This window comes from Gymnodraco acuticeps, unplaced genomic scaffold (genome assembly GCF_902827175.1).
Source record: "Gymnodraco acuticeps unplaced genomic scaffold, fGymAcu1.1, whole genome shotgun sequence".
NCBI lineage: Eukaryota > Metazoa > Chordata > Actinopteri > Perciformes > Bathydraconidae > Gymnodraco > Gymnodraco acuticeps.
The window spans coordinates 37,776-52,026 of NW_022991040.1; the positions used below are offsets into that span (position 1 = coordinate 37,776).

At 42.2% G+C, this 14,251-nt stretch overlaps 1 protein-coding gene across 1 annotated transcript; it reads left to right on the plus strand.

Moving 5' to 3' along the window:
* The first annotated feature begins 1,908 nt into the window (after positions 1 to 1,908).
* On the plus strand, positions 1,909 to 13,941 carry ptchd1 (patched domain containing 1). Its single transcript, XM_034236460.1, is given in 8 exon segments — positions 1,909 to 3,204; positions 6,201 to 6,875; positions 6,877 to 6,916; positions 10,803 to 10,873; positions 10,876 to 10,963; positions 10,966 to 11,268; positions 11,271 to 11,518; positions 12,313 to 13,941. Coding segments are annotated over 8 exon segments (2,940 nt in total). The 5' UTR covers positions 1,909 to 2,790; the 3' UTR covers positions 13,414 to 13,941.
* The last annotated feature ends 310 nt before the right edge of the window (positions 13,942 to 14,251 follow it).

Sequence of the window (14,251 nt, forward strand, 5' to 3'; positions counted from 1 at the left end):
TTTTTCAATCTAACTTCTTCTAGGAAACATTAGTCGTGGGTACATTGTTTTTTTCTCAGCGGTGACTATGCCACAGTTGCATGTACATGTTCAGACCTTAGGCAATTGTCTGTCAAGTGCTCCATTTTAAAGACCAATTGCTTTATTGAATATGTGTGGTCTTTGGAGTGATGTGTGAATTGACCTGGTTTTCAAACATAAAGTAACACATGCTGTCAGTTATATTCATTGTAATATTTTGCCAATTTATTTATTTATTATTATTATTATTAATATGATTATTATTATTAATAATAATTATAATAATAATAAGTTGTGTATATGAGATAATTTTACCGGATTTCCAGAACATCTGGTAGACGTCTTTCTGTTGACAGGATAATTAAATGTTAATTATCAAATATATAAATGATATAGGCTATAAATATATATACATATTTCATTTGAACATTTAAAAACCCAATTCTAACTATAACAAAGCTATAATGTTTTCATAAGTCATAATCCTAAAACAAAACAGATGGAAAGAGACATATTTTACATTTAGCTCAAACCTAAAAAGTGTTATATTTAACTACCCACACAAATCTTTCTATCTAAAAGACATTTTCTTTTTTTATAAATTCGAGCACACTGTCATGCTCAGGGAATTAAAAGGTATTTTTCTGATTGTAATCCAAACAGCCTTTAATGAAGGATATCTAGGGAGAGAGAAGCCATTAGTTGGTCCCATGCAGACGGCCCCAAATGCTGCTGTTTGGCTTTTTGATCTGGCCTGGACAGACAGACAGACAGACAGACAGACAGACAGACAGACAGACAGACAGACAGACAGACAGACAGACAGACAGACAGACAGACAGACAGACACACAGAATGTGATCTCAGGCTGTTTGCACTCATTATTACTTCCACAGCTCTAGTTTGCAATGCTCTTTCTCTCTCTTTTCTCTTGTGCCTTTAATGTCACTGTATCAGACACCTCCATACAAAAAGCAGATTGGGAGTCAGCAGGTGTGTGTCTACAGTGTGTGTGTGTGTGTGTGTGTGTGTGTGTGTGTGTGTTGGTGTGTGTGTGTGTGTGTGTGTGTGTGTGGTGTGTGTGTGTGTGTGTGTGTGTGTGTGTGTGTGTGTGTGTGTGTGTGGTGTGTGTGTGTGTGTGTGTGTGTGTGTGTGTGTGTGTGTGTGTGTGGTGTGTGTGTGTGTGTGTGTGTGTGTGTGTGGAGAAACAGATATGTGTAGTGTCATGTACTGTGTTTGTGCACTACTGTGCATGCAATTGTTTTGGGGGGATGGGTGGCATCACCATTGCCATGGGAACCAGGGCTTGTAAAAAATAAAAGTAATTCGTCTGGTTTCTATGGCAACATGCTACACAATAGCAGACCTAATGTTTAACGTATCTGCAGCAAGGCTAGTAATATCATTTAAAATTGTGTGAGGAAAATCATAGCATTAGCCAAAATAATGCAGAATAAAATGTGCCTTTCTTTGTCATACAGGTAAAGGGAAATAAATCACAATGCCTCATCACAATGTTGATAGACCTACTATCTTTCTAAATGCCAGGCTTCTAATAAAAACATCTAACCTGCAATAATTCTGATATTACCTTTTTTTAAGTAGCCTAGGCCTATCTTTAAAACCTCAGCAACTTTAACACATTATGATACAAAGAATATTTGTGAATATTAAAGCGATATTAAGATACTTTTAAAGCAGCCAGCATTTATGTGGCTTATAAATAGTTCTTGCTGCATATGATACATTTCTAGAAATGTCAAACACTGCCACTTAGCCTACTCAGCAACCTATGGAAGGGGTGTTTCTCTGCAATGTAGCGGAACGGAGAGAGGAGGGGCACAACACGGGGCTCAGAGCGGGTCGTGAGGGCGGTGCGAAGGAAACAAAAAGGCAGAGAGAGAGGGAAAACAGTCCCCGGTTTGAAAGCAGGTAATTAGTGACGTGCCTTCCCAACGAGGAGAGCAGTAGCTGCTAGGAGAGCAGCCGGATGAACAGGGGCTCCGTCTAACCACTGGGGCGATGAGGAGAGGAGAAGACGGACGACAGAAAGCCTTCTGCCGCAGAGAAAAACCCAGATTAGGCTAATTTGACAAACCGCTCCACCGGCATCCCCGGTGCGTGCACACCGCGTCACCTATCCTGCGACTAATACGGACCCACCCATCAGGTTGTGTTGCTGGTGTAGGGTGGAGCTGGACACACGGAGAACCGGTGGGATAACATCTTTCTCTGAATGCGTTTAGATGATCTCCGTCATCACCGTGTTGGTTCAACCGTTCCCCTCTTTAGGTATGTACTGTCTGACTTTAGTTCAACTACTGTGTGTCTTCTCTGCAACCTGTCCGAGTGGAGAAACATAACTACTCGAATGTTAAGTCTGTTTTAGGAGGGAGCTTAACAGGTGTAATTATGAGACCCACTTTGCCTCGGCGATGTTTTTTCTGTTGCGCACAGAGCCATGCAGTTTACAGAAGGCATTGAACGCAGCAGGGCAGTAGCTATTAAATGTAAAGTAGGCTATCAGTATGCTTTCTAACCGCAGAGCAGAGAAATGCTGGCTCATTTTGTAGCTTTCTGTTCTTTGCGCTACTCTAGCGGATGAGCGAACCTTGGGGGAAAGCGTTACCCCTGTGATCGGAGGAGGGTTGGATTCTCCCGAGCTGGTTACCTCCTGCTCTGGGGGACAAATCCTGCCACCACCTGGCGTCACCGCTCCTCCAGCAGACTGAGAACGACGGAGCCCACCGATGCCTCCGGCAGCCCCTGATGCTCGGCAGTGCTCCGGGGCTTTCCGGTCGGTGGGAGAGGCTGGAGCCGCGGCCGCGCGCTAGGATGCTGCGCCAGGTGTTGCACGCGGGCCTGAGGACCTCCTTCCACGCGCTCGGTCGGTTCGTTGCGAGCCACCCGGTGTTCTTTGCCTCAGCGCCCGTGCTGCTCTCCATCCTGCTGGGTGCCAGCTTCAGCCGTTACCGGGTGGAAGAGGACGTGGAGAGTTTGCTCGCTCCCAAGCACAGTCTGGCTAAGATAGAAGGCAACCTGGTGGACAGCCTCTTCCCCGTGAACCGCTCCAAGCACGCGCTCTACTCAGACCTGCAAACACCCGTACGCTACGGGCGCGTGATCGTCACCACCCGAAAGGGGAGCGTGCTGGACCCGGTTCACCTGGACACAATACTAAAGGTAAGGCACTAACACCAAACTAACAGGTTTTAAATGCTGAATGAAAGGATAATTAACACCATTAACAAAACACAGTGAACGTTAAATAATATACACAGAATGAAACATTAGCCATCACCATCATCACAAGTGCTTAACATAATGGATGGCAATTTCAACATCAAATGCTCCCTTTTGATATTTGAGAGGCATTACATTAAGATTATGCTTTTTTCCAAGGCAACTTGCAAATTCAGAACAGCAAGAAACATTCAAATACATTCACTTCATACAAGCCATACCGTGTTAGTGTTTGTGCATCAGGTCTAATGAGCTTAAACTGTATTACAATTGTGTGTGTGCCTGTTTAATTGAATGGCAATGGTGCAGATTAACCTGTTGGTTTTCAGTCTGACAGGAGAGGTGCAGACATTCTGCTGTCCTGATATAAATCAGAAGTTTGTTTCACCGTTTTGGAGGCAGGATAGGTAACAGGTGTGTTTTTGTAGAGGTTTACCTGCCTAACGAGCCTATTGGCCGATGCAGAGCAAAGTGCAGGTGCTGGAGTGTATGGTTTAACCAAATAACAGATGAAGGATCCATTTACAGCAAAAACTATTTTTTATCATAAACACAGGCCCACTCACAGTCAGTAATTTGAGGACTCAAAGGTTAGGAAGATTCTGCTAATGCCAACTCAAGACACAACTATTAACTGCACAGGTAGACTATATATAATGTCTCTTCTGTGCCATTTAAATCGCAATATGCATACAATCTGATTGCAATGCGTCTACAGATTTCAACTTTAAATAAATAATCAATGCTTAGATCTATTTAGAAATACTGTAGTATCTGCAGTACAGAACACAAATGCAAGTTGTCTTCCTCCTCATTCTCACTGATTGATAGTCATTACACAGAACAACAGTCCCATTCAAATAACCCCCGCAAACCTTTACAATTACGAAGCAGGGCATATTAATTTAAAGTGGAGTTACATGGACCTCGGAGGACTCTATCTCTTCATTGCTATTGCTTAATGGATCTTTGAGTATTAGTTTGACACCCCTTGAGTAATTAAACAAATTATTTCATGATGTTATGCAGTTGTATTTATAGCTTTCAGACTAATAGCCCAGAGACACTCAGTTCTATTGAGTAGGGTGTTTGTACATACCATCTGTCCATTAATGTTTGTGTTTGTTATTATTATTGGGAGCCATTTTACATAAAGCTAGAATATAACGTTGGTGCATAGAGGATTGCCACAGAGCCAGGCTATTTCTTCGGTGAGAGAGGAACAGGTTGATGCATAAAAGAAGGTGAATAAAATAACTGACTTGTGCATCAGATTTAATTCCTACGTTTTCCAAAATGCCATCAAACAACCTGTGACAGTGGGAACAGCTCAGCACTTGTTCCATGAGACAGCAATAGCAGTGATAGCCAGTGCTAGACAGGTTCTTCACTTGAGCAGCAAGAGTACAAGTACACTGCCCTGAATTCTGGTCTAGCTTCAGTGAGATAATTGGAAACTCTTTGTCTTCTATGATTTTATTCTATTGAATTATTGGATGAAAAGCCTTGTATAGGTTAGACATATTCACCTTGACATCACCCCTTGGTTTGTAGAATACTGTTTGGAACCTTGCTTTAGAATTTATATCCATTAGCATCTCGGAACCTTTTTTTTCTTTCCATTTTCCTTTTTAATTATGCAGTAAAGACTTAACATATATCTCTCAGTTCTTTATTTTTTAAACAACAGCAAGAAATCTGAATGAAATCTTTATAAAATATAAATGGTCCAACAAAATAACCACAAACCTCATCAACCTCAAGTGCACATCTAAACAGTTGCCACAAACATTTGTTAACATTTTACCTCCATAATATATATATATATATATATATATATATATATATATATATATTATTTGCCCCTTTTGTTTGTTTGTTTGTTTTTTTGTTCACCATGTAAAGCGGCCTGGGGTCCCTTGAAAGGCGCTATACAAATGTAATCTATTATTATTATTATTATAATATATATTATCTAATATTTCTCACTCACTTTTTGTTTCTTCTCTTCCTGCTGTAACTTGTGTCACTCATCAATGACTATTAGACCAGAATCTGGTCTTATTAACAGGAATTGACACTAGACACTTTAGGAAATAGTTTTGTATATTAATAAACATAGCGTTATTTGAATAATGATCAGGTAATAAACACAAATATTTACATACATATACATTTAGTTATACATTCAAGTATGTATGTGTATAGCCCTGAAAACTGTACATGCTCACAAGATGACTGATTTGGCTTTTAAAGTTAATTTAGTGATATAAGGCACTTGGATTGGGAATTTTAAGGTCCTTCCAGGAAATTGCTAACAATAAAACTGAAAGATTGGCATCATTTGGTAGTAAAATGCGACCAAAATTAAATGAAGAATTGGGTCAATTTTACAGCAGTACAGCTTATTGAATGGACTTTTAAAATATAGCATCAATCAAGAGACATACGCACACACACACACACACACACACACACACATACATACATACATACATACATACATACATATACACATACACATACACACACACCCTCCCTTACTGAAGTAAACGCAGTTCTCTGAGGTAGGAAACAGCTCTGCCCATGTTCTCTGTGGCAGAGACTGGCATCAGGCCTGTTGCTTAGTAACCGGTTCTGTGGATGCTGGCACTGTTGTCCTTTTGCCTTAGAAATGGTGGAAGATTCTAAGACCACTATTGTTACTCTGTCAAGTGAGACACACACACACTCCCCACACATGTCTTTCTCTTTTTCATCCGAATAAACAGCAGCAGTGGAAGTACACAAAGTAAATGAGCCACACACTGAGTTTTGCTGTGCTGTACACTGAAAAACTTTGATGGAACTTTTTTTGCTCTTGCCACAGTACTATCCTAGCTAAATTGGGCCACTGGGAGCTAACTCGTGTATGCATCTGTGTGTTTTTTCTAAAGCTCCACAAACGAATCTACCAGATGCCGGTGACGGTCCCAGCCACAGGTGTCAACAGCTTCAACTACTCCTTCTCCTACCTCTGTCTCCCAGACGACAAGAACGTGTGCATCATTGATGACATCATCCGTGCCATGGAAGAGATCCAATCAGCTCGCATCTCTAACAGCTCCATCCCAATACTGCGGTACCCGATCACGCAGCTTGCAGACGGAAGGCAGGCATACATTGGCCACCAGCTGGGTGGAGTGCAGGGCTGGGGTCCCAATGGGGGGGTGCGTGGTCAGGGAACTGGAGCCAAGGGAGAAGGTGTACGTTCTGCAAGGGCGTTGCAGCTCACCTATTACCTCCAAGCCCGTGGCGGCCTAATGGACCGGGTGGCCAGCCAATGGGAAAATGCCTTCTGTGCCGAGTTACAGCATTTCGCAGCGTTGCACCCTAAACTGGGGCTGCACCCTTCTACTTCCTCTTCTCTGAGGACAGACTTCCAGTTCTCCTCGGTGCTGGCACACCGCCCCCTGTTGGCTAGCTTGGGGGCGTGTGGTGTGCTTGCCATGCTCTGCTGCACTATGAGGGACTGTGTGAGGTCCAAACCCTGGTTGGGACTGCTTGCTTTGCTGTCAATCACTCTATCAGGCCTCACTGCTGCTGGGATACTCAACCTGACCGGGACGACCCTACAACTCTACGTACCTAGGCATCCCTTTCGTCATGCTTGGTAGGTTTAAAACTAACACTTTTTTTACAGTTAAATAACACATGTAGGTGACTTTTCAAGTTATTTTTATTCTGTTTGTCCATGTTTCCATCCTCCATTTGTCTGTAAATAATCTTTCTGTTCAGATTGTTTCCGATATACACAAAAAAAACTTTCAAAACAATGGAGGGAAGATTCGAGCCATGATGAACACTGCCTCTGCTTTAATATATCAGACTTTTGTCTGCTTCTCCAGTTCCTCTTATGGGATCTGCAGATGCCAGCCTCGGGCTGAATGCCATTTTGAAGGAGACAGATTGTCAAAATGACTGACAAGTGGCAGGGGATGAACTAGACTTTGCAGTAACAATGCATTTTCAGACTGGGGTTACAAACATAATCAAAAGGGTCTGAAAAAGTATGTTAGGGTTCTGGAAGTCTGGAACCAGTAAAACATTTTCATAAATAATCCCATATTAGTTATAGATTATTTGAATAAAAGGGCATTTTTAATAGGTCGGTATGCTTGGAGTGTCTGAAAACCCCTTAACCAGCAATCCTGTAGCAATATGCCGACTTCCAGTTTTGGATGTCACATCTTATGAACCATAAACTGTATAGCAGTATTGCAGACTTGATGTGAGGAGGTAAATACATGAGACATGTCGCAGAATGCTTGACCAAGGTAGGGATGCACAAATCAAACTTTATATATACCGCTATGACGCTAGATAAGCGTCAGATTCTCTGCCAATAACAAATCCGATAACAGTGTCCTCTTTATTTTTATTTGTTTTATGTAAGTTACTGTAAAATTAAACCAGTGATCTCTGTGGCACTAAACAGCAGCCAAGTGTGACTCAATACATATAAATTATAGCAGAAACACTGAATTTTATAAATCAATTAAATAAACAGTATTTAATTTGGATCTATCAACTCATCACTATTACATTACATGTCACCTGTTAGACGCTTTTATCCAAAGCGACTTACATACTCAATAATGTGGGCAATCCCCACAGGAGCAATTTGGGGGTGAAGTGTCTTGCCCAGGAACACAACGACATGCTGACTGCAGTGGGGTTTGAACCTGTGACCCCCTGATCCGAACACCAACACACAACCCACTGCACCACACGCCTCCCTATTAGTATGGCCAATACAGTAAATGCAGCAAGCAGACTTTGTACTGAAAATGAATCATTCATAAAATATTGCGGACTAGACATTATGACAGTGACCATGTCACAGCGCTTCCAGTTTTTGCAAATCCCGATTTTCATTTCATTATAGGACATAAAATACTTCAATGAGAAGGTTGATTTTATACGTAAGTGTTACTAAAACCACCTGATGCACTTACACTTGTGAAAGCAACAATATTGTCGCAATATCGATATTGAGATAGTCGATCAAAAGAGATCACCCATGCAACATTTGGCCAGAGTCCATATACCCCCCATTTCCATTGCCCTTGCTCAGAGTCAGACACACTCGCATTTTAAAATTCTGCCTTAATTTGATCTCAAAACCGTCTGTGTGATAGTTACGCTTCAATGTGTGTCTCAAGGACCACATTTTGACTTGGTGACAGAAACAAACTAACACCAACTGTCCATCTGGTAACAAGTAAAGTTACTGATTTACTTTTGATGGTGATAAAACGAACGAAAGGGATATAATGCAAATGCAGCAAATATATATATTAAATGTTTTCATTTAATTTGAGTGGTTTTTTGCCCTATTAGATATTGTAGTCCAAGATAATAAAGGAAATGACGAAAGAGAAAGGAGATGACTTGCAATTAAGGGTAAGCTTCCAGGGCGCCCAAATTAAGAATTCAACAAACTAGGAGCAGGACCCCCTGCTGAACACACTGCATTCCATCTGGTGAAGGCATACTTGCACTTCATCTTGAGTGCATGCATTAAAAATATTGTAGGATGTGCTGTACGTAACCGCTACCACACACATGTAGTCCATACCATAATTACTCTGTAATGTGGAGGAGGAAAGGCTGCTGTTAGGCTTAAAATAACCAAAGCGAGCACAGAAGAGACAGGGGAATAGACACAGAGAGGAGGCTCCATGAAATATCACTCCAACTGGGGCTTCAGATAAGGATTCTCTTAGCTGGAAATGAAGTTAAACTGTGGTTAGAAGGAAGTCAGGAGGATTATTCCGAATCATGTAGGCAGTAGACAGAAAAAGGTGGGAGGAGAGAAAGAAGGATGTGATTACACAGTAGAGAAAGAGGGGAGAAATACTCTGTACAACATTTTGCATTTTTCTCTTTCAGAGACCAAGTAATGTTTTCATACAGGAGCTAATTTGCTTGCAAAGCTTGCACAAACACAAACTGATATGTTGATTTATCTCATGTGTTTGTGTACAAAGGGGGGTGAATTGATTATGTAGATTATTAAATATATATAGTTATATAAATATAAATTATATAATACATTTACGGTACATTTATTTGACCATGGTTCATTTCAAGTTTTGTTTGGTAGTGATCTGCAAAATGTGTCAGACGTTTCAAGTCAATATTGAATATAGTATATCATTTTAATCAAGTCATTTTTGATGATATTCTTCTAATTTTTGAGTGTGTACTTTGTTTATCAAGTTCCTTTATTGGCTTTAAAGGTACCTATTATGCATTTGAGAAGTTCAGCCTACTTTAAAAAAAAAATAGAAGCAGGTTATTTATCAGAATTGTTTTTTTAATATTTTGCAGTGAGGTCACTGAAAAAAACAAATACAAACTATACCCAGGCTTTTGTTATGTCTGGAAGGCTGCATGTGTGAAATGCTAATCCATTTATGACTCAACAGTAATATCCAGGGTCTGAAAGGGTTCTGGCAAAAAGACACACCCCTGATTGTATTTCCTCATGTATTAGTACCATAATGTGTGTCTGTTGTCCATTGGCCTGTCTCAAGCTCTGTTAAATGTCAGAATCCTTGGGCAAGTGCCGTCCCCAGACTCTCGTTTTTGCACATCTGTTCTCTCTGCAACATTAACCTGCTCACCTCTTCCACTGTCATTCACTGTTTAATTCCCTCTCCTTCTAACACACACACATATAAAACACACACACATTCACATGATCAGCATAGTTTCTCAGATGCACCCACGCCTGAAGTGTCGGTAGGTTACGCCTCTGCTAAGGTGTTAAGTGTTTCGCCATGGTAAGGGTCACTGAAGAGAGAAAGGGGGGGGGGGGGGGGGGGGGGGGCTGTCATGATGACGAATGGATGTCATGGCAACCACAGTAGAGAAAACCATAAAAAACATCTGCTGTATATAAACATGTACGTGAATGCCAATGAGACTGGACATGCAAATGGAGTTGGTGCACATATTAAACATATGTAATCTTATATGATATAACTCTATTTAAAGCAATACATTAAATTAAAGACGTTCTGTTGTTTGTTGTGCTGCTAGATTATTACTAATAACTTAAACTACTCTCAGAATATTAAAAACCTTGTTCAATTTCTTTTATCCCCTTTATTAGCAGGAAGTGATATTCACGTGTCCTGTAGCAGCTACTAGTATTGTTTAATCCAAAGAAAATTGAACTTCCATCATTGTGTCTTACAACTGTCGTTTCACATTTCTATTTCAAACTGAATTGATGTGTGGAATAATGCAGAGGGGACCATTTAAAAGCAGGCAGCTTTTTCCCTTCCTTGTGCAACCTGCAACATGCTTCCTTAAGGAATGAATTAAGAAAAGTGGGGGGCAGTCACAGCATTCTGGGAAAAGGAAAAGTGTTGATTTGAGATTAGCTTTTTTATGTTTGGAGACATATCCAACAGTAAATCATGGGCTGCAAAACCAAAATAATACCATCTTAAATCTGTGAATTTCAACTGTTTGGTTCCCCTCAGGTCATGGCCTCTTCGGCTCTTTCGAGATGCTGTCGTCATGGAGGCGAACTCGGGAGGACCAGCATGTGAAGGAGAGCGGGTGGCGAGTGTGTTTGAGGACGTCATGCTGCGTTTCTCCGGCTCCACCATGCTCCACCTGATGACCCTGGGTCTGGCTGCCTCGCACTGACCAACATGGAGGCCGTCCGGCTATTTTGCCGCACCGCCATGTTGGCTGTCATCATCAGCTACATTTACATGCTGTCCTTCTACAGTTCCTGTCTGGTGTTCACTGGGTACTTAGAGACAGGGTACAGACATGGCTGCTTCTGCCGGCGAGTCCCCAAACCGGAGCGCCTGGACTCTAAGCCGGCCTGGTACAGGTGTCTTATGTACACTCGCTATCAGGATGAGGCCCAGACCACCAACCCACCAATCGGGGTCGGCAACAGTCACTCTCACACACCAAACTCTAACCTAACTCACACACACACACACACCCACATACAGCAAACAACCCTGCCACGCATGGGCTCGGTCATGTGGCTAACTCCACACTCACACATCCACACACACATTCCACAGCTCACATGGACCCTAATCCTCAGGACTCTCACCTTTTGCTGGGATGTGTGAGGCGTTGCTATGGAGACTGGATCACTAACACCTATGTCAAACCCTTTGTGGTTCTGCTGTATCTGGTGTACATCTCCTTTGGATTGATGGGCTTCCTGCAGGTGAGGCAACACTTTATTTTTACAGTTTTATACTACTAGATTACAAAGCACATCTTCCACTTCATTTAGACAGTGCAGTGTTTCTCATTGCACTGCTCAATATTATTTACTACCAACATTGGTACAGTGCCATTCAGAATCTAAATTGTCTGTCTCTCTATACATTTAAACTGACCTGAACATCAATTCACTTAAGTAAATGTATGTAACGTACACACTTACTCACCACTTGACTGATCATGATGTGTAGCTCCCAGAGTTAAAAAATGTATTGGTACATATATATCATAGTGTCACTACAATGTATTGATATTTACCATAGCTTAATATATTTATCGTTTTAAATGACACTGACTTACATCATACAGCTAACTGTTTATGCTGATGGTCTTTAAAGGTGCAATGCATTCAAAAACATTTAACAAATTAAATAGTTTAATCTCTTAGAGTTTCAGTAGTTTAGTTTTGCATATGCTGACCTACTGACTACTGACAGGCATTACACATGAGTAATAAAACACCTAGTAAATACATCATCACAAGAAGAGAGATATAGTTAAAGCACAATACACGATATATATATAAATGTATAAAATATATAATTATAATACTCTACATGATTAATGAATTAAGATTGTATGCACTAAGTTTTGGAGTTTTTATATGCTGTTTATTTTGAACATAAGGCTTGGAACTACTTATTGCACTTGAAATATGTTCTTTTCAGACACACTTGTATACAAAAACCATGACGCACTGTTCAATCTGTAAATAATATTTTTTTTTATCGACAGGTGACCCAGGGTTCAGACCCCAGTGCACTGGTTGCCATGGATACAGCAACAGTATTGTACACCCGTGCCCAGCAGCGTTACTTCAGCTCATACTCCCCTGTCATTGGATTTTACATCTATGAAAGCGCCACCTACTGGAATGCCTCAGTTCAACGGGACCTGCTGGAATATGCCAAAGGCTTCCAGCGAATCAGCTGGCTAGAAGCATACCTGAACTACCTGACAGATAACAACCAGTCCACCAGCCAGCCGCGGGAAAACTTCACCCACACGCTCCGTCACTCTTTTCTCCGCGAGCCTCAGTTTGCCCACTTTGCTGATGACATCATATTTGCGGAGCGTGGTCAAGGCGAGGAGCCAGATGTGGCGGCGTCCCGAATCTTCCTGGTGGCCAAGACAACGGAGAACAAGCGGGAGGAGATGTCAGTGCTGCTGGACACGCTGCGGCGCTTGTCGCTGACCTCGCGCGTCCGCTTCCTAATCTTTAACCCCTCTTTCGTCTACCTGGACCGCTACGCTGCAGCGGTCAGCTCCCCCCTCAGACACTCACTGCTGGCGGTGCTCTTCCTGTTGGGTCTCTCCTCTCTGGCTGTAGTGGAGCCTCTGGTCTCTGTGTGGCTGGGCCTCACCGTGCTCTCGGTTCAGTTCGGGGTGCTGGGCTTCATGACCTTATGGGGTGTGGAGCTGGACTGCATGTCTGTGTTGTGTCTGATCTCAGCCTTGGGACATTCTGCGGACTGCAGTGGTCCCCTCCTCTGCGGTTTCGCCTCAGGTCGAGGGGACAGCAGGACTCGCTGGGTGAGGGTGGCCCTGGAGAGACACGGGGTGCCCTCTCTACAGACGCTTATCTGCTACAGCGCCGCCCTGGTGCCTGTTGGGGCAGTACGCTCCAACCTCACACACACACTCTTCCGCTGCCTCACCCTAACGGCCGGCTGCTCAGCCCTTCACACGCTCGCATTCCTGCCGACCCTCCTCACTTTCCTGCCTCCCTCCAAGACCCCGGGAAACCGACCTGAAGAAGACGGCCAGAGACAGGAGGTGGAGTGCGTGGAAATTAACGACAGCACTCGTGTGGTTGACCAGATCACCACTGTATGAGCATGGGATGAGGGGCTCTCGGTTGCCCTGGTGACTGCCGGCTGGGAATTGGTTCAATATAATCTGAGCAGCCGCTATTCGGGCTGAAGAGAAGAATGCCAGTACGTGTAAAACGAGGAGGAAAAAGAGAGTGTCACTAAGAAAAAAAATAGAGGTGGAGGGTCTAGAGGGAACAGTAAAGGAGAGTCTAGTGGCGAGTGAAACAAAGAGAAATATGAGGGTCAAATGCAGTGTATCCATGGTTACCTGCTTGTTTCTAGTGCTGCGTGGCATATTAATGAGCTCTTTTCCAAACAGCCAAGATGTTGAGGATCAGCTGAGGTCAGGTCTGGCTGTGACGTTATCCCAGAGGAGCAGCCACAATTTTCACGTGTCCAAAAGTTGCTTTAGATCTGATCACACTGTTTGGCTACTGCTATCTGTGTTCACCATATCAGTTACATACAGCTACAATGATATGAGGCAATCATCTGTATGACTCGAGTATTTCTACTTTAATGCTGGACAAATAAAGTCAAATCAAGAAAACAAGTGGTTTTGACTTTGATGCATGATAAAGTTTTAATGTAGTTTATATGGCTTTTAAAACCTTGGTCCACAAACCAATAGACGTCACAGTTTTATACATATAGTGATGCTTTGACTTTTCCGAATGTTCTATCTTTAAGGTAAAAGTGCTTAGGCAAAGTTAAAACTTAAGGGTACAACCACTTTGAAACACAGTATGACATTGGTGGTTATGGATCAAGTTTTCTTTGTGCAATGGGCAAACAAAATATTGAATTTATTTTCATTAGTTTGAAAATGTCATAATGTTCATCATAAGCCACAATTATTG